Source organism: Stigmatopora argus, chromosome 4 (assembly GCF_051989625.1).
Source record: "Stigmatopora argus isolate UIUO_Sarg chromosome 4, RoL_Sarg_1.0, whole genome shotgun sequence".
Classification (NCBI taxonomy): Eukaryota; Metazoa; Chordata; class Actinopteri; order Syngnathiformes; family Syngnathidae; genus Stigmatopora; species Stigmatopora argus.
The window spans coordinates 16,889,362-16,911,228 of record NC_135390.1 but is presented as its reverse complement, the minus strand read 5'-3'; the positions used below and the strand labels follow the sequence as shown (position 1 = coordinate 16,911,228).

Genomic DNA, 21,867 nt, shown 5'->3' with positions numbered 1-21,867 from the left:
TAATGCGATCAAATACAGAAGTAACCAATCATGGAGCTCCGATTTTCAGCAATCACACTAATTCAGATACAGTCCGTCCATTCACAAGATTTTGCGGGACATTTGGCGAATCAGATCATCAATGTCACTGAAGCAACAATCAGTAAAAGTAGAAAATTTTCAGTGGTCAAGTCTCTGTCTCTGTACTTTTTTGACTTTAAGAGGGTTTTGTCTTCAGAACAACACAAAGAGATGGAGTTCTCCATTTTGAAGAGCCTATTCTGGAATATCACTTGGCTGCTCCCTCATCCGAAGACGCCGTGGTGACGATCGGCGCCCTAAGGCACGTTGCCGCGCACTTTACACAACATGGCTTCCATTGATTTTTCCGCAGCACTGACACTTCATCTAGCCCATAGTGATCTACGACCTTATTCTAGCACTAATTTCTTCTTGATCAGAGGTGATAAATATCCCATTGCCATAACCAAGATGGCTCGCCGCATCAATGCATCGCGTCGTGGTGTTTTAGCAACACGCCGCCTGCAGCGCACGGGTTCGCCTTTGGCAGTTTGAGGAACGACCTGAGCCGCTTCGTAAGTAGACTTTTGTTTGAAAAAGTAGCATGCCAATTTTTGGTGACTTTGTGAAGACAAAAGGAAATACGTAAGAGGCATGATTAAACTTGGTCAACAGCTTAGAAATGGCCATTTTATCTTTAACCATTCCACAAAAATCTCTAAAAATTCAAAGGTCTGCTATCGTGAAGTAAAGTGTTCAAAAATCACATTTTATAAAAAAGTACTCCAGTGGAAATGATCTTTAAAGCAATTGCTAATTTCTTTAGCATCAATATCTACTCTAAGAGCACTAGGCGGAGCGTTGTCGTGTTTTTTTTCCCTCTTTAGTCAGTGTGAATGGCGGAGCTTGTTCGCTAATACGAGAGTACTACTTCCCGGGCAAGTTGGCAAGTCGTCGTGCATATTCCTATTGTGAGGACATTTGTATGCATCATTTTGGGACTATTTTGAAGGGAAGACAAAAGCAAACAACCCTCGATAGGTTACATGTGTAAGTCAGGGTGGAGGCGGGGCAAATAGAGCCAACCCGGGAGAAGAAATGTATCAAAATTGAAAACAAAATTAGAATTAAGTTTAGTGTAAGGTTAGATTCAACTTATTTTTGAGTGTGTCTGCATCGTAATCCAAGTTCATTAAAATTTGTTTATGTTATGTTACGAGTGTGTTGCCGTACAAAATGTCACCAAACTCAATAGTCGTCCAATCCATTTGAATTGGGACGGCGAAGAGGTGCCCCTTCCCGTTCAGAGGAACCGGCCGAGCCCGAGTCAAGCGGCTTGAGGAGAGGTTAAGTGTGTAAGCGTCCGTGTGTGAGCTGTGGGACAGGGGGCCACAGGTGAGCTCCTTCTAAATTACACACAAGTGCTCATTAATTATAGATGACACTTTGGTCGCATAAACGATTTCATCCTCAAATGAGGTCCGAGAGCGGCAGAGTGTGTGCGCGCGTGTGTCATTTCCAACAACCGGCGCACAGAAACGCACACATTGTGGCGTCGCCCCATCCAGCACGCGGCGGCGCTTTGATGAACATGGCTCATTATGCTAAAGAGCGCCGCATGCCCGGGCTTCCCTGCGCCTTCGGGAAAGGTTAACTCGGGATGGTTACACAGCACAGCCGGAGCCTGGGGGTCCGCGGGGGCCCCGCTAAGGGCGGGGCGTCCCGGGAGGGGCGCGCTGAGGCCGTTAGATGTCAGAAGACCTTAAATAGAAGGCCAAATATCAAGAGGACATCAAGGTGCGGCCAAGGACAGAAAGAAATCAACCGGTTTGGAGCTTATTTTGGCCGAGGGAAAGAAGCAGACGGTTTTTAGGGGGTGGGCTGGGATTGGTCGGTGGGGATTTTTGGGGGGGTGGCATGGTTCCAATTAGAGATGGACACTAGAGACCGACAGGTTTTCAGGTGTTGAGGACAAATTTTGAAGGTAGGGCTTTGCTCATGGAACTCTTTTTGGTCTTGATCAAGACTTTTTCTCAGTCTTGGTCTTGAGTCCAAAAATTTCAATGATTCCTGAAGTCAGCCAATCGGTTTTTCGGTCTTTTCTTGAGCAGAATCCGAGGTACGATGAAAATTAGGGCTGCCACAATTGCTCACAGCCTGTTATGTTGTTGTTTTTTAAAGGCGATTGTTATCTGGCCGAATTTTTGGTCTGAATCTTCTATGGCGTTTGCAGCTATATGACACCTTAGAAATTCAACACCTGGCGTGTTGCAGGGTAGGAGACTGTTGTTAAGTGGAAAAAGGATTTTACGGTCCACAGCAACGTAACAAGAGGAAAGAAACCGAAAATTGGGCTTCCAGAAAAGTGCTTATTGAAACTGCTGGATTTCAACAAAATAAATTGGGCTCGGGATGACTACACCTTGATCATGTGATCTGAGGTCGTTCCAGATCATGACATTTTCAGAAGAACGGAAGGGCTTAAAGTAAGGGTCTTAAAATGTATTTATTTTTAAGTATTAACTCAATGGCTGCCATTGACGGTGACATACAGCCAATCCATTTTCACTGGGAAGCTTGGAAGTAATCAAATGCTCAAATTTGATTGCACGTCTAACGCCGTTAAGGCTAATGAAAAAGTATCCATAAAGACTTATATAAAATACATATATGGTATATTTTGCACTGCAGACTTTGCAGAACAAAAAAATAAACCTGTCATGGCAAAAATGTCAAGAAAATCCCAACCAAACTTCACTGACCAATTCATCGCATTAAATAACAATTGTTATTTAATTATATAAATACCTAAGACAAAATATTTAATATAATTTGCAACCTTATGTGCATCTGCACAACTGATTTGCAAAAAAAAAAACTGCTGTTGCTCTAGCTTCATTCTAATTAAGAAAAAAATTAGGCTGTGCCAAAATAGAGGATTGTTTTGGTTTCCCTACCAAATAGCAAGTAAAAAACAGCTGTCAGACCTAAAACAACAACAAAAAAACCTCAAACAAAGTGCCCGTATTTTGTGGCACCACCGTAGCAACGGACGGTCAGCGGCGCTAACGTTCAACAGCGAAGCAGAAACAAAAGCCTCGATGAATTCCTAATGACGCTTCGAACCGGCCCGAAGGACCAAACTTTCCAAAACCTGCCGATGTCTTTATTCTCCCGCCATCCTTCCTTTCTCCCTCCGAGTCACAGATTAGCACGTAATTACATGAGAGAGAGATCAGCAAAAAACACCGGCTGATGGCGTGGGGGGTTCTATTTTTTCTTCTTTTTTTAACGAAGGAGAAGAAGCGGCCTCGGTCACGGGCCGGCTGATTGCCTGCTTTTAATCCTCGACCTCATTATCACCTCCAGGTCCGGCAGTGGCAGTAGTAAATGAATCTATCTGCCGAGTGTCAAATCTTCACACCTTGGCCCTGGTAATCACCCCAAGGTGCAAATATACAAGATGGATAGGACACGAGGTGCCAAGGGAGGGGGAGGGGGTCGGTGGCTAGCGGTGCGAGACCCTCACATTCCATCAACCCGATATCTACTGCCTTTAGAATTAAGGCAATTGTGTTGGGCAATTCAAGATGGGTTGATGTTGTTTCTTTGAAATCGTGACACTAACACTAGTTATGATTTGAAGTTACGTTTTTTTTAAATATATAGGTACCACTGTGTATGTACATATGTGTATGTATGTATGTATATATATATACATACACATACACATATATAAATATATATATATAAATATATACATATATACACATATATACATATATATATACATATATATACATATATATACACATATATACACATATATACACATATATACACATATATACACATATATACACATATATACACATATACACATATACACATATATACACATATACCCATATATATACACACATATATACATATATGTATATATATACATATATACATACACATATATACACATACACAGTGGTAACTCGAAATACGAGCATTTCGAGATACGAGTAAAATTTCGAGCAAATAATTATTTCTAGATACGAGTAAAATTTCGAGCAAATAATTATCTCTAGATACAAGAAAAATTTAGAGATACGAGAAAGCCAGGTGGCCAAGACATGAGGCTGTTTATCATTGTAGCGCAACTGTCTTTTTTGCCGCATCTCTTTCGTGTGTAACTGATATCTACGAGCACTGGGCGGAGCGTTGCATTTTTTTCAGTGTTTTTTTTGGTTGCCATTGCCTATGGGTGTTGTGTGCACGAGTATACTTCATTACCCAGAAAGCCCCCTTTTTGCCCGCGCATGCGCGTTGTGCTTTTCCTGGTTTTAGGAGAAACTCGTCTGAATTAATCATTCCGTGCTCGTAAATATTGTTATACACGAAAGATATGCAAAAAAGACCTGGCTTGGTCGCATCACGAAATTTTGATCGCATGACGGGCGAATTATTCGATCGAAATTTCCGCCGCAAGACGAGAATTTTGTATGACGAGCGGTCGTATGACGAGGTACCACTGTATATATATATAAAAAAGTATATATACACATATATAAACATATATATGTATATATATGTTATATATATAAATATATATACATATATATTTTTTAATCATTATGTTTAAAATATTTTTTTAAATATGATGATTAAGAATAACAATAATCCCTAATATTTATGTTTCTTTTAAAGGACAAAAGTCTGTAAAGGGTTAAAGGTCAACTTATAAATAGCTGTTCACTGTTTCCGTAAGGGTTAAGGGCTAAAAAGGCAAACATCTCCGGTTTAAAAAGTCAATATTTCATGCAAAAGTGTGGTGTTTTGCCTTTTTTTTTTAACGTCATCGGCTGTCAACACCAGGTATCTTCCGTTGTTTCCTCGCCATTTTGCGAGGCTTCCTTGAAAAATGATTGAGGTATTTTAAGAAAATGATTCTGTCTGTTATTTGAATCCTGTTAATAATTCAAGCCGGCGAATGGCTTTAGGATCTCTCTATTACACACTATCCTTGCCACTTCAATAATGCATGCTGATAGTTTCACAAGGTAGCCCAGATTTTTGTTGGATTTATCCACGGGGCTCGTGACCGTTGGACCCGGCGCGACTTATCATCGTGCTAGGAAAAAAAAATGGCGTCTGGTGGCAAACTGCGGCCAGTTGCCGCAGCAGGCGGAACGTGCACTTGTTTTATAAAAGCTTTATCTTCATGTACCAACAACATTTTTGTCACTGATTAAATAATTTGTTGATCGATAGGGCTGGAATGAATGCTTCCGACCCTCCCAGTCCAAAGGGGATTGGACGTGTAATGGGCATCAATGGGAGTGCATGAGTAAAGGATTTTGCTAAGGAGTATTTTTGAAAAAATAAATTAAAAAAAGTATATTCTATTTAATTGAAAAAATATATATTTACAAAAATTAAAATAAAGGGAAAACTTCAGTTCAATTAAAAGAATTTGTTGATTCATTTTGTTTCCCCCGCCATTTTGTTTAACATTCTTCAAAAATTGCATTGTAAAATAGAAAGCTACATATTTTAGTACATTAAAAAAATGAAATAAGGGAATGATGATTGCAATTCATTCCAGTTGAAAAAATTGGACATCTATTGCTGTCAGCGACTGAGAAACAGCAAAATAATGCAGTTCTTAAAATTGAAAGCTGATTAGTCTTTTTATTCAATTTTATTAAAAAAAATGTTTTTAAGCGTTGTTAAAAAAAAAGTTTTTTTAACCATGTTGAAAAAAAAATCAAGTTCAATTTTAGTGAATGTCTATCACTATCATTGCAGCCAATGAGTAAAGATTTTAATAGCATAAAAAAGCATGAACGTCCACCATATTTTCTCCAAAAGCAACCAAAATGCCATTTGACAGGAACGTTGACTTCACATTAGGCCTCCATGTGCGTCAGGAGGATGTGGCGTGGCTAAATGGCGGACCGTGATCAGGCTAACATATGTTAACGAGCGCAAATGGGATTATTAGGAGGCGGCGTGTCATCGCTCTGACTGATCCGCCATGTCAAACTAGCCAAGCCAATTCAATTAGGGCCTGGATGACTCCCCGGCGCTAGTGGAGATGTATGGGCAGACGTTAAATATTGATGGAAACATAGTGGAGATGCCACATTTGTCCGCATGCGAAAGGTGAACACGTCTCCCGCAGCTCATCACAAAGGCTAAATATGAGGAGCGTCCATTCGTCATAGGCCCGGACGCTAAACGGCGGGTAGACGAGCCGCTGGCTTAATGATGTTCCGTTCGGACAGGCTCCGCCTACTTGTATTTAAAACGACGTACTTTTGCCGTTTATGTCATTTGGCCACCAGTTGAGAAAAACAGAACTCAACATTTTTGTCATTTCTGCTTGAAAATGTATAATTACAGTTTACATGAATTGCTATGTCTTTCATTACGAGTTAAATACTACGAAATATTACATATTATAAATATATTAGTTGGGTCTTAGGAGGTTTAAGTGGCAACGTTACAAGATGCTTAGATAAATGAAGCCCAATGTTCTAACAAGCTAGCACGATGCAAGTTAGCCCTTTAAAATCCATAATTTAAACGCAAGGTCAAAAAAGGAACAAAGAAAGTCGAGGAAAATACAGTAGCATATTTTCTCGTATATTAGCCGCCTTCATGTATAAAGCGCACCCTTAAAATTGCCTTAAAATCGTTGAATTTTACAATTTCTCGCGTATTAGCCGCCTCCTCATATAAGCCGTACCCTTAAAATTGCAGAATTTTACAATTTCTCGCGTATAAGCCGCCCCCTGATTCACAATTTTCACCGCCATATTCATGTTTGTAATAGAGTACAAATGTGTAATGGCGTTTCGTGTATGCCAAGTCTAATTGATACACATAAGTTGTACCCTCGATTCAGTCATCATTTTTTTAACGACAAATGCAGCGTATGTGAGAGAAAACACGGTAATCACATCAAAGAATATAAAAATAGAAATTTTAAAGGCTCATTTAACCTACCTGCTGTTAAATTTCTCTGGGTGCTTCTCTCTCATCACATGGAAGCGATGTGCAATGGAGGCATCCTGCAAAGACAACGAAAATCTTTCATTGAGAAGCTCTTCATTTTCAAAACATAACACAAAACGACTGCAGGACAAAAAAAATGCAACATATTGAAACGATTGTGTGATCGGAAAGCTCATCATTGTGAAATTCAAGTCGAATTCGAACTTATTAAGAGCGCCACACGCCGTGTGCTTACACCTTGGCATGAGGAGCGGCCCGGCGTCGCAGCTTTCGGCGCGGTTGCGGCGAATTAAGCAAACGTGCGGCGCTGCTAATGAACGGTGGCGTCAGGATGGTGCGGACGCCGTGGGAAAAGCAAACTCCTCTCGATTGCTCTGACACTCTTGACCGCCTTTACACCCTCTTCGGCGCCCCCCCGGTCATAAGAGAAGTGTGAACGTTACCTAAAGTAGCACATGTTAGAGAAGCGTGACTTAACACTGACGCTTAACAGGCATGCTAACACTTTGCCGTCTCCTCTGACTATTTGGGCATCCCAAATGAGGAAGAAAAAAGTTTGCTTTCTAGTTTAGATTAAATTCTACATCACATAGTCTCCCGAATTTGACACGAGTCATGACTTTTGAGCTTACAGTGAAACGATTGTTAAAAATCCCAGCAGTTTTTGATGAACACAAGGCCGCATTTTCTTGCGTAATGGCGTTTTGTCTTTGTCACCTTGCGGTTTCGTGCATGTCAAGTCTAATTTGTGCGCATATAAGAAGTAGCGTCGATTCACTAATCATTTTTTGAGCGACAAATACGGTGTACAGTAATCCCTCGATTATCGCGGTTAATGTAGACCAGACAAGGCCGCGATAAACGAAAAAACGCAAAGTAGGGTCACCCCTATTGATTTTTTAATTTTTTTTTATTGATTTTTTTTTACTTCAGTGCTGAGTCCTAGTAGCAAGCGGAGGACAGGGGAGAGGCCTCCGCTTGCGAGTTTCAGCGTGGATTTTCACATTTTTATGAATTTACAAAAAAATCCCCCAGAAAAAAAATCTGATGTAGTGAAGCCGCAATAGTTGAAACCGCAATATTCGTGGGATTACTGTATATGCGAAAAAATACGGTAAATGTTTTGCTTGGGTGACGCACTATCGAGTAGCGCTAGTTGTTTGCTATTCACACTGTGTTTTTGGAACAAATAAGGTGTTTAATGTAAAGATAGAGGGGCGCGATGAAGCTTCAAGTAATCAAGCAGCATTTCCTTTAATTCACACTTCTAAGTATCAGTCACAAAATGCTGGCAAGGCCTTTGGGGGATGAAAAAAAAAGGCTGAACTCAGCAAAGTTGTCTGGCTCGATAAACAATTTGGAGCGATACGGAAAGCCAGTGATCGCAAACTTTTAGTTATTTTTTTCCGAGACTTGTTCCTCCCTCGCCTCCTTCCAACAATGCGTTTTGATCCACCCCCTTTTTGAGTGGCAGTACTGAAAAACAAGGAGGACCCCCTGCTAGCGCGCAAATGTAGCTGAAGCCAAAAGAGGAAGGCAAACAACAAGGAAAGGAAAAAAAAAATCAATGGCTCCCCCTTTCCCTTCTTCTTGATGTCTCCTGAAGAAGACCAAAAGAAGTGTTTTGGCTGATCCCCTGCAGACGGCCAGGTGAGATGATGGACGTATCTGAGAAAACTTGATTCTCTAACAAACAGTACAAGAGCCGTGAGCCGGGAGGGAGTTAGTTAGCTAGTTAGTTGTCTCCCTTTTGAGTTGGGCTGTTGACAAGCAACACCAAAAGCTTCACAGCGGCGACTTAAAGAGGTCAAGCTGCTCGGTCGCGGATGACGGCGGCCGTTTGCGGAGGAAACTTTTTGATGCGGGGATGAGAAACTTGGTCTATTGTGTTTGGACCACATGAAAAATTTAGTCGGAAATTAATCCTACAATCTTTTTAAGTAGACAGTAAAAAGATAATCATCTAAAATTAGAGGTGGGATTTTTTTACTGGTGAACTTTTGGCAACGCTGGCTAAAGCCTTGTTGTTAACTATGGCAGCTAGTAACCGTCTAACACCGGTATATTTTAATGCAGGTTATCCGAAAAAAACAACTCAATTCATTGGCCACATGTGTTACTTGGTCAAAGCAGTGTTCAGTAAAATGTTGGAATTTAAACAACAAAATAGGCTACTTACCAACTGCACCATTTCCTTCATTGTGCTCACTCCAATCAATTGTTTAGTCAAACGAAGAAGAAAAAAATAGTGGCTTATACATTAATACCTTGACATACGAGTGCCCCAACATACGAGGAATTTGAAATAAGAGTAAAATTCCGAGCAAATATTTGCCTTGAGATACGAGACAAATTTTGAGATGCAAGCAGACAGCCGAGACACGAGAGGCTGCTTATGATTTCTTTCTCGCCGCATCTCCCTGGGTGGAGCATTGCATTTTTTCCGTTTTTTTGCATTAGCCAGTGCAGAATTAAGGGAAACACAATGGGTGCAAAGCAAGCCAGTGCAATGAAGGGTAGTGCGAAGAAAAGTCGTATGATGACAATCGATATTAAGCAAAAAATAATACATATGTATGGAGAAGCAGGAAGTTGGCCTCAAAAGCCGCGGTGGAATACATGAACCTCTTTACCTTGGATATTGCACAAGAAGGTTTAAATTTAGTGTAATGTAAGATTAAGACTTTTTTAATGTGTGTGTGGATAGGAATCTAAGTTCTTTTAAGTTAAATTTAAAGTTTGTTATGTTACGAGCGCATCCGTCAAGTCTCTCTCTCCCTCCGCGTTGTACTGAACAATGTTTCATTTTAGTATTAAACATCATAACCACTAGTTATTTGTTACTCTGTTAGTAGATGTTGAATTACAACCAAGAAAAAATGTTTTTCAATTGTAATATCCTGTTTTTTGGTGTTTTTTCAGAAGGTGGGAACGAATTAAGTTTTGAACGTATTTAGTTCATTTCTATGGGAAACATTGATTTGAGATACGAGTAAATCGACATACGAGCTCAATCCCGGAACGCCTTAAGTTCTTATCTCAAAGTATGACTGTATTGAAATTCTTCGTATCGTACCGATTTCTTACACAACGCGTATTTACCATTTTCCTATAAAACCATTGAATTTATTGGGGCGGCGGACGGACACACACACTACAACGCTGCTCGTCATATTAATGAAACTTAACGGAAGAGGACGCAGTGCGCGAAGAAGAAGCCAGCCGTCCACCTATGACAAACCCCAGTAGCAACTCATTCTGGCCAACAGCAAAATGGGATTAAAACTATTTTTTTAAACGCTTTTTGTGTTTATTTTACAAAGAAACAAACTATGGTTTGAGGCTCAGCAAAGTCCAATCTATCAAAGGACCACAGTGTCCCCTGAGGTGATTGTCCGACTTTAATACTAGGAAGAAAAAAAAGTTGATCGCAAAACAAGTGTGAAAACAAACATAAGTACATGTAACTCAAAATCTAGTAAATGGAGACAAGTGTACCAGGAACTAAAATATCCCAGGAGCCACCTGATCTCCCTCTTAGTCTGCGGCTACCACGGTCAAATAATTACCAATGTAAAAACGTGGCAGGCGAATTAATGCGGGACATGTGTAATGTCCTCTCATAGCTCAAAGTTTAGTCCAATTAGGAGCGAGGCTGTGGCGCTTTCATGTCGGAGAGTAATGTCCGCCGACAGGAACGTGGCACGGTCATTATGCCGACTGACTGCATTATGCTAGCGAAGAGCACACCCTGATTAGTTCTGTCTCTCAGGCTTGATTGAGATCATTACATGTCATGTTGAATTTGGGGGTAGAAAAAAAAATGTCTTTTTTAATGCACGTGTGTAGAAAGACACAACAGTCTTTTTAGTGCAGGGATGTCCAAACTTTTTTTTCTCTCTGAGGGCCACAAAAAAAGGAATTCTACTTTTATTTGTCATGTAGACAATCGAAATTTAGTAAAAACATTTTTTTTCTAAATATTGGATTCTAAAAAGAATTTTACGCATACCTGCCAATTGCTCCCCTTATTAACGATTGCAATACCCCTTATTAAGCGATAAAAAATTACACATGCACCGCGGCACATATTTTTTACTAACAAAGGGCACACCTAAAAGTGTAAAATTTTCTCCAAAGTGGAGGGGGTGCCCAATCAGTTGTTGCATTAAAATTTAAGATTCTGTAGATGTCACTGGATGACGCTGACAGCTTGACTGTCTGGGTACATTGCTAGCTGACGTGCTATATTTATATAGTGAAAAGGACGGAAGTGTGAAAGGGGAATGTGCGTGTGCATAGTATTCTTAAAGCATGCCAATATTAGCAGTCGGCGATGACGTTTTGTCTGCGACCAGTGACCGTGACGATCCGGATTAGAGCCGAAATGGCTAAAACGAGTTCGGTTCACAAAAAAGATACTGAAAAACAAAAACAAAAAATCCCATACAAAAGTTGTTTTACGGCGTACACAATTCAAAATGATCAAAAAATGTATAAAGTACGGGAAAAACGCACACGTTGACAGGTATGTTTACGTATTAAGTCATTTGCTGCCATTGACGGCGATAAACGCCCAATCCATTTCGACTGGGAGGCTGGCAGCGATCAAAAGCTAAGCTTGACAGGTTTTGACTTCTAAGCTAATTGAGAGACACTTGAAATGACTACTTCCAACTAGTGTTAAAACTAAGAAGTGCAAGATAGGCTGAATTTAGGCTTTTTGTGCAGGCCATATTCAATGACTGATATCAAAGCCTATCAAAGCGAGTTTGGACACCCCAGTGAGCTCATTTGGCAATGTTCTTTTTTCAGACAAAAACAACAGCTTTTATATTTAGTTGTAAAAATGCTTTTAAAAGGCTGGATGCTTATTTAGAAAATGTGTTAAGTATTTAGTGAAGAAAAAAAACAATCCCTGAAACGCCCTTGAATTTACAGAGTAACTTTTCTATAAAGTCATCATCCTACAGTACATAGTTAGCACTAGCGACTGCTGATCTTTTGATTTAGGGCCGTGTCATTATAGAAACAATCTACTCCTCATCAGCATAATCTCTGAGGTAATTATTAGCTTGACTTGTCGCGTAATCTTTACAGTGGAAAGTGATGTAAAATGTGTCAGAAAATATGAAATGACACTCAAATCTATAGAGAGCTCAAAGTCTTAATCCCCCCCAAAACAACTTCATTTGTTATCATCATGCCCACTAGCTAATCCTTCGCATTTCATAATGACTGTATCTGCCAAATCGTATACCGGAACAAATAATTAGCATTTGTAGCATTATATGCGTAATGCAAACAGATGGTGATTGATTTGGGGATGTAATATTCTGCGCAGGTTTAGTTTTTCAAGGAGTTTTGGAAATGGCAACTTTAAACCAAAATGACCTTCTGCATCTTGTCGAGCAGGTTTTTTTGTGGGCCTACCATTTTTGAGATAGAGAGCAAATTTCATATTATCCACAATGATTGTTCCCACTATCCGAAAATTCAAATTGAAAAAAAAGCTGTTGACTGTAAAAACAACCAAAATGGAAGATTTACAATGTTGTTTAGGGTTTGTTAATCTTCATGGGTCTGATAAGCAAGTCTACAAAATGTCATTTTCCAAATGGCTTCTGGGGTTGAATTTTTTCCAAAATTCCATCAAACTTTGCAGCCATGCTTCACCCATATGTAACAACCCAAAAAAACCAAAATAAGTAAATAAAGCACAGTTTAGTATGCTCCATCCCCTGTAATGAATATGATTCAATAACAACAAACACAATATGTCATGGGACTGTAAAATTTCACCAAACCCCCAGAAATAGCCGAATTGACCCCAAAATGGCCGACTTCCCGTGTCTTCCTTCCACGGCTTCTTTCGATCTTTTTTCTAATACTCCTGCTCTGACTTTGTACCTGATATACAATTCACATTACACTTTTGCCAGCAAATGTCAACGACCATATTTCCTTGCGATATTTGTCCATAATGACCAAAGCCCAATTAGCGCTGGATTTGTATTACCTACGAATCTTTGATCATTTGTAATAATTGTGGTAAATGATATCAACCCTCAATGAATGCACCCTGTGGGCTAATTGCAATGTAAAAAAAAAATCCCACCATAAATTGCATTTAATTTTGCCTAACACTGACATCTGGCCATAATTTGATGTTGTGATGGAAGCAACAAATCACCAACAAGATGGCGTCTGGGTTTCCGACTCACCACTCCGATGGAGAAGTAGTTGTTGACAATGCTGTAGGGCACCGGGTCGCCGCGCTCGTCCTTGTCGTTGGCCGTGACGTCAATCTTCCAACGGTCTAGCATCACCTCGTTGCTGTTTTCAATGTCACGCAAGATCTTGAGCAGGCTCTCGCCCTCGTAGCCTTCAAAAGACATCGAAGAATGGAGTAGCAGTTAACGCTTCCAAAAGGATTATGTAAAGATTTCTGCATAGGTGACTACGGTCTGTTATTACAAATAAAAAATCATGAATTCTCTCATAAAGGTCAATCTCGATGAGCACGATTTTTAAACTTGATATGTACATTGTATTTTAGGTGATCCTTATGGAAATTATGGAGTAGGTCAACATCATGACAACATGTACAAAAATAAGTTAGCCAAAACCAGCACATTTTGGCCATGCTTGATCGACAAAATACACTCAGATCTTGGAGTTGACCTCAAATTGTTTTTGGTAACTATCGCATAATTGACTCACGAGAGCACATTTTGACGATTATTTTCCAAAATCAATACGTTAGGGTTGTTTTCTCTTGTTCAGTTTCCTTTCTTGTTCTGGCCTTTTCTTTGTGATTGGATAGGTTTTTTTATCATTTCAAATTGTGTAAGCCGTATGTAAGATAACATTAAGATAAAATGACAAAGTCGCTTGGCAATTGCTTGTTCATATTGTATCAGTTTTTGTACGTATAGAAACATCGTAATCATAGAAACTTGACAGCGATTAATCAGACTTTGCTCAAAGTTTGGTCATTGTCATAGAAACTATACTATACCCTGTTTTCCTATATAAAGACTGACCCACTGTTCATTCGGAGAGAGAGTTGCAAGGACAACAGACTGTGAGCGGTTCACAGCTGGTCGAGCTCTCTCCCCATCCTGCAGTCTGGTAATAAACCTATTTCCTATTAAACTGATCTCACTCTTTCTTAACTTGCTCTTGAAGCTGTTTTTACAGATCTATCACCGTATAACAACTTTTGTACGGGAAAAACAAAATTTCAAAAAGTATGTTTTTTGTAAAACCGATCTCTTTTTACTAATTTCGGCTCTAATCCTTATTGTTTCGGTCACTGGTATCAGACGAAAAAGTTATTGCCGACTGCTAATATTGTCATACTTTAGAATGATATCCGCCCGCACATTCCCCTTTCACTCGTCCGCCTTTTCACTATATAAATATAATGCGTCAGCAAGCAATGTACCCAGACAGTCAAACTGTCAGCGTCATACAGTGAAATCTACAGAATCTTGAATTTAGTGCATACAAAAGGCTGATGGCATCCTGTCCACTTTGGGGAAAATCATAGACATTAAAGCCCACCCTATGTGAGTAAATATGTGCCACGTTGTGTTTGTACGGTTTATTATTGCTTAATACGGGGAATTGCTATCATTAATAAGGGGAGCAATTGGCCGAGGTTGACAGGTATGTGTTAGCCTGCTCCTTGTGCGTCTACCAATCAGCTTCCATCAAACCTACCCAGTTCTTAATCTACCCGTCATATGTGACATGTACTTCATCATTATTTAGTGCAGCAATTCTGTTTCTTAACATATCGGTCAAGACCAAAAATGCTTAATTTTTAATCCCAGTACCTCCTCCCCAGCGAAGACATCTGGCCAAGTCATTTCCCGTGCCTAGAGGAAGTACACACACAGGCGGGTTCCGTTCCAAGTTGGCTTTGTCTGGAAAACGAGAACGAGAAACCAAAATGAAAGAAAGGTGAACGTACACAATTTGAAGTACTTCTCTGGTGCTAGTTAAAGCAAACAACATGGCGATCTATTTCCAGGAGCACGTTTTGCCCGACAGCCATTCCCTCTTATTACTTGGCTATTGCTTTGATTGATAAAAATTGAGGCAATTTTTTTTTTCGCAACCCGTACAACCCGAGGCGTCGCGGCCAAATAAAGACGGGTGAACGATTCGTTTCCAATGGTCAAAAAGATGACTAATATGTTGTTTCAAATCACCCCATTTTACCACCCCTGAACGCGCAGACTGGCACGTAATGAAAGTGTTTACATACACTCCAAATGTGATTCTGCTTCGCGTCAATCACAATGTGAGCTTTGACGTTTGAAAACAATTATATTTCGCTTTCTCCTTGAAAAAGTAATGGGGTCGTTAAAGTTGTTGACGTTACCAAACGGAGTGTAAATACAGTGGAAAAGACAGGTTTTGTACCAATAAAGTCCAGAATCCAGCCCACCGTGCCGTCCCCTCCGCACGCCAGCACCCGGAAATCGGGGACCTCGCGGAAGAAATTCAACCTGTGAGCAACCAGCAAAGTGTTTTTTTTAGTATTTTGTTAAGTAAAATCTGTGTGAAAAGACTATACACTGACTAAACAATTGGGAACAGGAACAATTAACTACTATAGACTAACCTACAGCATTATGAGTAGGACAACAGACATTCTCCTTTTCTATATTTCGCTTTCTTTATAAAATGCATGGTTGACCATTTAAGTACCATATTTTCTCGCATATTGACCGCATCCACGTATAAGCCGCACACTTAAAATTGCCTTAAAATTGTTGAATTTTACAATTTCTCGCGTATAAGCCGCCCCCTGATTCACAATTTTCACCTCTATATTCATGTTTGTAATAGAGTACAAATGTGTTACTTTGAAGGGGAAATCTTAAGAAAAATCATCACACCTGGTATTTCTGAGATACTGTATAAATCGATTGCTAGATCGCACAAATTCAAAAAGGAAGTCACGTGAGCAGTACAACCAGGAAGTGTGTCCGTAGCGGTCTCGTTCGTCATCCCAAGGTAAGATGGCGTCGCCCTTAGCGAGCAATGGGAGGCAGAAGTAAGTGAGTTTTTTCATTATGCAAGATAGGTTTTTTTAATTCTTTTCTTGAATTTCATTCATAGACGTCAAAATAAATTCTGTTTAGCGTTTTATCTGTTTATCTTTTCTCTAATTTGAAATAAATGACTGTATCAGCTTGCGTTTTGGCTTTTTCACCTTACAGTTTCGTGCATGTCAAGTCTAATTTGTCCGCTTTGTCCGCAAATAAGCCGTACCCTTGATTCAGTCATAATTTTTTGGAGCTACAAATATGCGGAAAAAATACGGTAATAATGGCAATGGCTTAGAAAATTGTAGCTATAACTGACATGACAAGCAATCGTTGATTATCTGAATTGAATTTAAATGGTCAAAACTGTTTTTTATGCACAGCAATTCTATCTAGCTCCTGACAATATTGACTTTTATTCACATTTTTAGACTATTACACAGCAGAAAAATACAAAAAAAGGTTTTTGTAAAACAATAATCTATTTCCTGGGATGCATTTTCAGCAAACAATTGACAACAAAACGGCTTCAAACACAGTTTAAAACCTAAACGGCTAAACCTTTGTCTTAGAAGAGTGTTTATCTACAGTTAATTTTTTTTAAACATTGTTTTTCAACATTTATACCGCCTTTCATAAGACAGATAGTGCCAAACGGATTATAAAGTGTTATTGACTACCTAAACATATTCACTTAGTAGTTTTCTCACCGTGTGGGCACTTAATTACGCACAGTTCACGGACTTGGGAACATTTTAAGACGCTATGTTTTTCGGGCCACGAATTAGGCGCAAACGAGCCCTCGGCACGCCACTTGGCCCCTTCTAATAATAATAATAATAAAATTGCCGATCACTCATCTGCTGCCTGGTGCGGGCCTAATCGGATCACGGCGGCCATGTTCAGTCGAACGTCTTCCGTTCTTTCACAATAAGCAAGAGCTAACTGAATGAAGGCCCGCATGGCGGCTAAATGACTCGCTCAATTAGACCCGGGCCGGGACGGGCAAACCGCATTAAGCGGGCAAACAGACGGCCGCGCACATGAAAGGCAACTTTGGGCCCATTTAAAGAGCAAGAAGCAAACACTTCATTTGCGCTTATTGCGTTAGCCTCCGAGCTAATTGACAGCAGCGGGGTGTGCGCGCGCGTGGCCCGCGACGTCCGCTCCGCTAATACGCCGGAGAAAATATTAACCAGGATGCGGCGCTTTCGAGGTCACTGGGAAGTTTTTAGATGAAGGAAGAGGCGTGTGCCGCCCTGAATTATTCCTCATAAAAGGCCCTGCTAATCCGAGCCAAACAAGACAGCGGCACGACGGCGGGTGTCGGAGGCCAACGCGGGAAAAGCCGACGCGTGGAAATCAAACATTCGCGGCCTTAATCAGCGGCGCCCGCCGTCTAGGAAACCCGAGCGCTCGTCCGTATGCGCCGTCACGTGTCGCCGAAGGATTCTCCCGCATGCAATGCTAGCTATTACGCGGTAACAATGCAAAAATGTTAGTGCATTTCTGTGCAAAACATAAGCAGATGAAATTTGCGTGGCGCCTTCCTTTTTTGCCTTGTGTGACTTGAAGTTTTCAAAGTAAAATCTGCCACGCCCTACAATTGGTTCCCTCCCCCTTAATTTCCGCCCTTGGCACAGTCGAATCAAGCGTAAGCCTCTATTAAAATTAAAAATGTAGTTCTTAGATCATGTTGTATTCAAAGACAAATATTTTTCAATATTTCTATTCACTTTTAGTGGTATGCTAACAAAGTCAGTTTGGACAGGTACAACTTACCCTGGCATGGGTCCGTTCTTCGCCAGGTTGTACACTTGTCTTGGGTTCAGAAGGTACTGGAACTTCCTGTAGATCCTATAGATTTTTTGGGCAAATAAGGAAACACATCAGAAAGTCTTGTTAAAATGGTAAATGGCTCAAACTGCTGCAATTGATGTTTTGATAAGCATTTAATAGTCAATATTGTAAAGCGGTGACAAAATCACATTTAGTGTTGCTCTATATATTTTTTGTTTGCTGAATGATGAATTTGTTATGCCCTAACAAAACAGGTTCTTTTTTTATTTAATTAAGCACAACCAAAATTTATACATAAAGCACAATGGATTATGAAACCAACTCCCGATTTGGGGAAAAAAATATTTGATGTGGCTTAACAGTACAAAAAGTTTTTCCTCATTTTTTCCATTGATGAAACCGTAAAACCAAGTATAGTAATTTAAACACACAAAAGAAACACATTTACAATTGTGGTTAAAAAAACGGATGACTTCATTAATGATACTGTGAAATACCCATTTCAATTGTGTATATTTGATCCAAATTTCACCTTGTTGTACATTATTTTATAATGACAATAAATCTATCCATCTATAGCAACAACGTCTCTAAATGTTAAATGTTTCTAAAAAGCCGAAAACATGACCATTAAATGAGGCATTAACATGACGCTAAACTTCCTGTGTATTCCAAAGTGTCAAATAGAGCAACAGCCATGGCCGCCATTGCTTCGTAAGCGTGACACGGCGAGATGGACTGGCCGGCGGCGGGGCGAGACGTACACGGAGAGCCCTTTGAACAGAAGTCATTACCAAGACTAATTCATTTGAATTCCAATTTCATTATGTCAACTGGCTGAAGTCGTATTTTGATCTCATAATTTAAACAAATGGAGAGTCGGTGTAATAAAGAGCGAGTGATGATGTTTCAGTAATAACCCAATTAGCTCGGAGCTACAAAGAGGGCCCGGGTGCTTGCTTGCTAGCATGGGTCGTTTTAACTCAGCCGCTGCCGTTGACGGCCATAAACGTCCAATCCATTTGAACTGGAAGTAAAAAAATAGGTTGGACATCAATGGTAGCCAATGAAAATATTAAACTTACTATGTATTTTTACTTTGGCGAGCCAACTACCCCAGTAAAATTAAAGACTGGTTCAAATTCCAAAATCACCCAACAACAATTTTTTTTTTTTTAAATGACAAATCTGCAACTCTCAAAATATCACAATTTGATTTACCGTACAAAATTAAATGTTTTCAAACATACTATCAAGTTAAGAATTTTTTTTTCTGACTGAAAGTTCTATTGAAAGACACAGGAATTCCAATCCAGATTAAGGATTTTTCTATCAGCAATGTTGAATGTTCCAACCGATTTTTTAATCTAATCCAATTAGGGGGGGGGCAGTCAGTCAATTTTGGACGGTACGTCTGTTCGTCAATAGCAGCTAAAGACTCGATACTAAAAAATGTCAACAAATACATTTTAAAAGTCCGATCTTTTTTTTCACCCCATTCCGATCTTTTGAAAATACCGCGATTTCCAATCACATGATCGGATTGCGGCATCCCTAATTTAATCAGCTATAAAAAAAATGGTGTCCATTAATCGGGGCAGCTCTACTAGCCCGACGGCTAACTCTCCACCGGGCATTGACAGCACTCGGCGTCCAATCTATTTGAAGGGGGAGACCCGGCAGGAACCAAAGAAACCTCCACCCGCTGCCACCCTCTCACTTCAAGTGGATTGGACATTTACAAGTGATAAACTAGTGATCAGAGCCACTGAAAGTGCTCATGCTAAATTTAGTTAGCAACGCACTAATCCAGTAATAGCACTTCAAGTAAAATTGGGGTGAGAAAAAAAATGGAGGCCAAAAATTTTGTACCGACCTTTCTCCCTGTTTGCCGCCACTCTTCGGATTGACAAACACCAGCAGCGGATGAGTGCCCTCGATTGTCGTGATCTGAACGGGAGATGTCAAAACAAAACGTCGGTGTTTGGAGACGGCAGGAAGCTAGGCGGGAATGCGCTTTCAAGACTCATCCCTCAACTACTGAACACACACACACACAAACGCAGCGCAGCTACCGCCGAAAACTGTACACGGCGCAGGAACCCTCGTGGCTGGGATCGATCGTGTTTCTTTGCCAATGACGGGGCTAGACGTCTAATTCCTTTGGATTGGAGCTAGCGACATTTTTACGCTTTTATGTTAATTATTAAAAGAACTCATTCTAAATTAGGAACAGTGTTCAAAAAATTGATTATGTGAGATATGTCAATATTACATTGTAAGATTCTCATATCGATTCAAAATGTGTCTGTATCAATCTTTGTGTTATTTTGGTTGAAATAAACAATACCCGGCTGCACATCCACTTGCGTCCACTAATCGGCAGGTGTGCATTATAGTAATTGCGCGTTTCCCAGTTCAAGGCACATATCAAATCATATATTGAGTGCTATACGTCCTTTAAGATGTTTGTTTTCATATTTTTAACCCTGCATTTAAGCAGGTGTGGAATAAAACCAGTTTGCACTAAAAACTGAGAAAATGTTATATTGAAGGCCAAATATTGTTCAACCATAAAACATGTTTACTCTGGTGCTTAATGCGGTTTCAGAAATAAATGGAAATATGCATTTTGAGGTTTTTTTCCCAAAGCGATTTACAAAAATCACAAAGTTTAGGATCGGGATCAAATGGTAACGCCAGAAATGAGGCAATACGCACCCTTACTAAACCAGTTATACTAGATTGGATGTCTAAAAAGGAGCCAAATGTGTCTCTGGAGCCACAGCTTGCAGGCATTTATCTTTGCCAATGACCCTGAAGGAGTACCTCAATTTTTTTTTCGCGGAATCTCACCCCCGCGAATCGCGAGGACCGACTGTCTTCTCCAAACTGGTGAGTCAGCGCGAACTAATTAGCAGCAGCTCGGTCCGCTGCGACGGCGAACGGATTCCCAAAACGGGAGAGCGCCGCGGGCCGAAGCTGCCAATCGCGCCAACCCAAACAATCTACAATCCGCTGGCCCTGGTTCGAATGGGACCCTCGCCGTCCCCCCCCCCCCCCTTTGCCTTTCTCCTTCCTTGACACAGACTAAGCGCTTAACCCTCCCTCCCTCGCCAGCTATCCCAGCAGGCCGAGGGGGGGGGATTAACGAGCGCCCCGTCCAGCCCCGGAGTGATCCATTACTTCCTGTAATTATAAATAATAATCTTGATTATTACGCTGGTTAGCCGGCGAGAGGCAGAGACGGATGTGGCGAGGGACGCGATTCATCATCGCCGTCGCTAGACGAGCCGTCGCCACGGACGCCGTAATGGCTGACGGATATCGAGAGGGAGGGTCGGCGACGGGACAGAAGGAAGCTCAAAAGTCGACGGAAGGTGGGAGGAGAATTCGTATTTTGGATCAAAGTCACAGAAGAGTAGCCATTTTGATTCCCAGATGGCAAAAGACGACCGATCGACGCCCACCCCACCGTTTTTTTCCTCACAGCAATGAAACTAGTCACAGGCCCGGTCAAACTATGAAAAAAAAGTACAATTCAGTCTGGAAAATCTGGAATTTGACTCTGTTATGTACCATAAATAGGGAGGTATTTTCTCGCATATTAGCCGCCTCTGCGTATAAGCCGCACCCTAAAAATTGTTAAATTTTACAATTTCTCTCGTATAAGACGCCCACTGATTTGCAATTTTCACCTCCATATTCATGGTTTTTATAGGGAGTACAAATGTGTTATTTTGAAGGGAAAATCTTAAGAAAAATAATCGCATGTGGTATTTCTGAGATACTGTATGAATCGAAAGGATCATCTGCTGGAAAGGGTGTTTCCTGGACATTGACAAATTCAAAAAGGAAGTCACATGAGCACTACAACCAGGAAGTTTGTCCGTAGCAGCCTAGTTTGTCATCCTTAGGTAAGATGGCGATGCCCCGAGCGAGAAATGGAAGGCACAAGTGAGTACGTTTTTTGCAAGATACTTTTTTTTTA

At 40.5% G+C, this 21,867-nt stretch overlaps 1 protein-coding gene across 4 annotated transcripts in view; it reads right to left on the bottom strand.

Annotated features, from left to right (window-relative positions):
• The window catches only part of dgkb (diacylglycerol kinase, beta), a 49,366-nt gene that overhangs the window by 12,835 nt on the left and 14,664 nt on the right, over positions 1-21,867 (bottom strand). For all 4 annotated transcript variants that reach the window (XM_077598643.1, XM_077598644.1, XM_077598645.1 and 1 more), the window contains 6 exons: positions 19,753-19,826; positions 17,859-17,933; positions 15,448-15,533; positions 14,856-14,945; positions 13,236-13,396; positions 7,003-7,067 (listed from right to left, as the gene is read on the bottom strand). In XM_077598643.1, the coding sequence (XP_077454769.1) occupies positions 7,003-7,067; positions 13,236-13,396; positions 14,856-14,945; positions 15,448-15,533; positions 17,859-17,933; positions 19,753-19,826 (551 nt within the window). The remainder of the gene's footprint in view (positions 1-7,002; positions 7,068-13,235; positions 13,397-14,855; positions 14,946-15,447; positions 15,534-17,858; positions 17,934-19,752; positions 19,827-21,867) is intronic.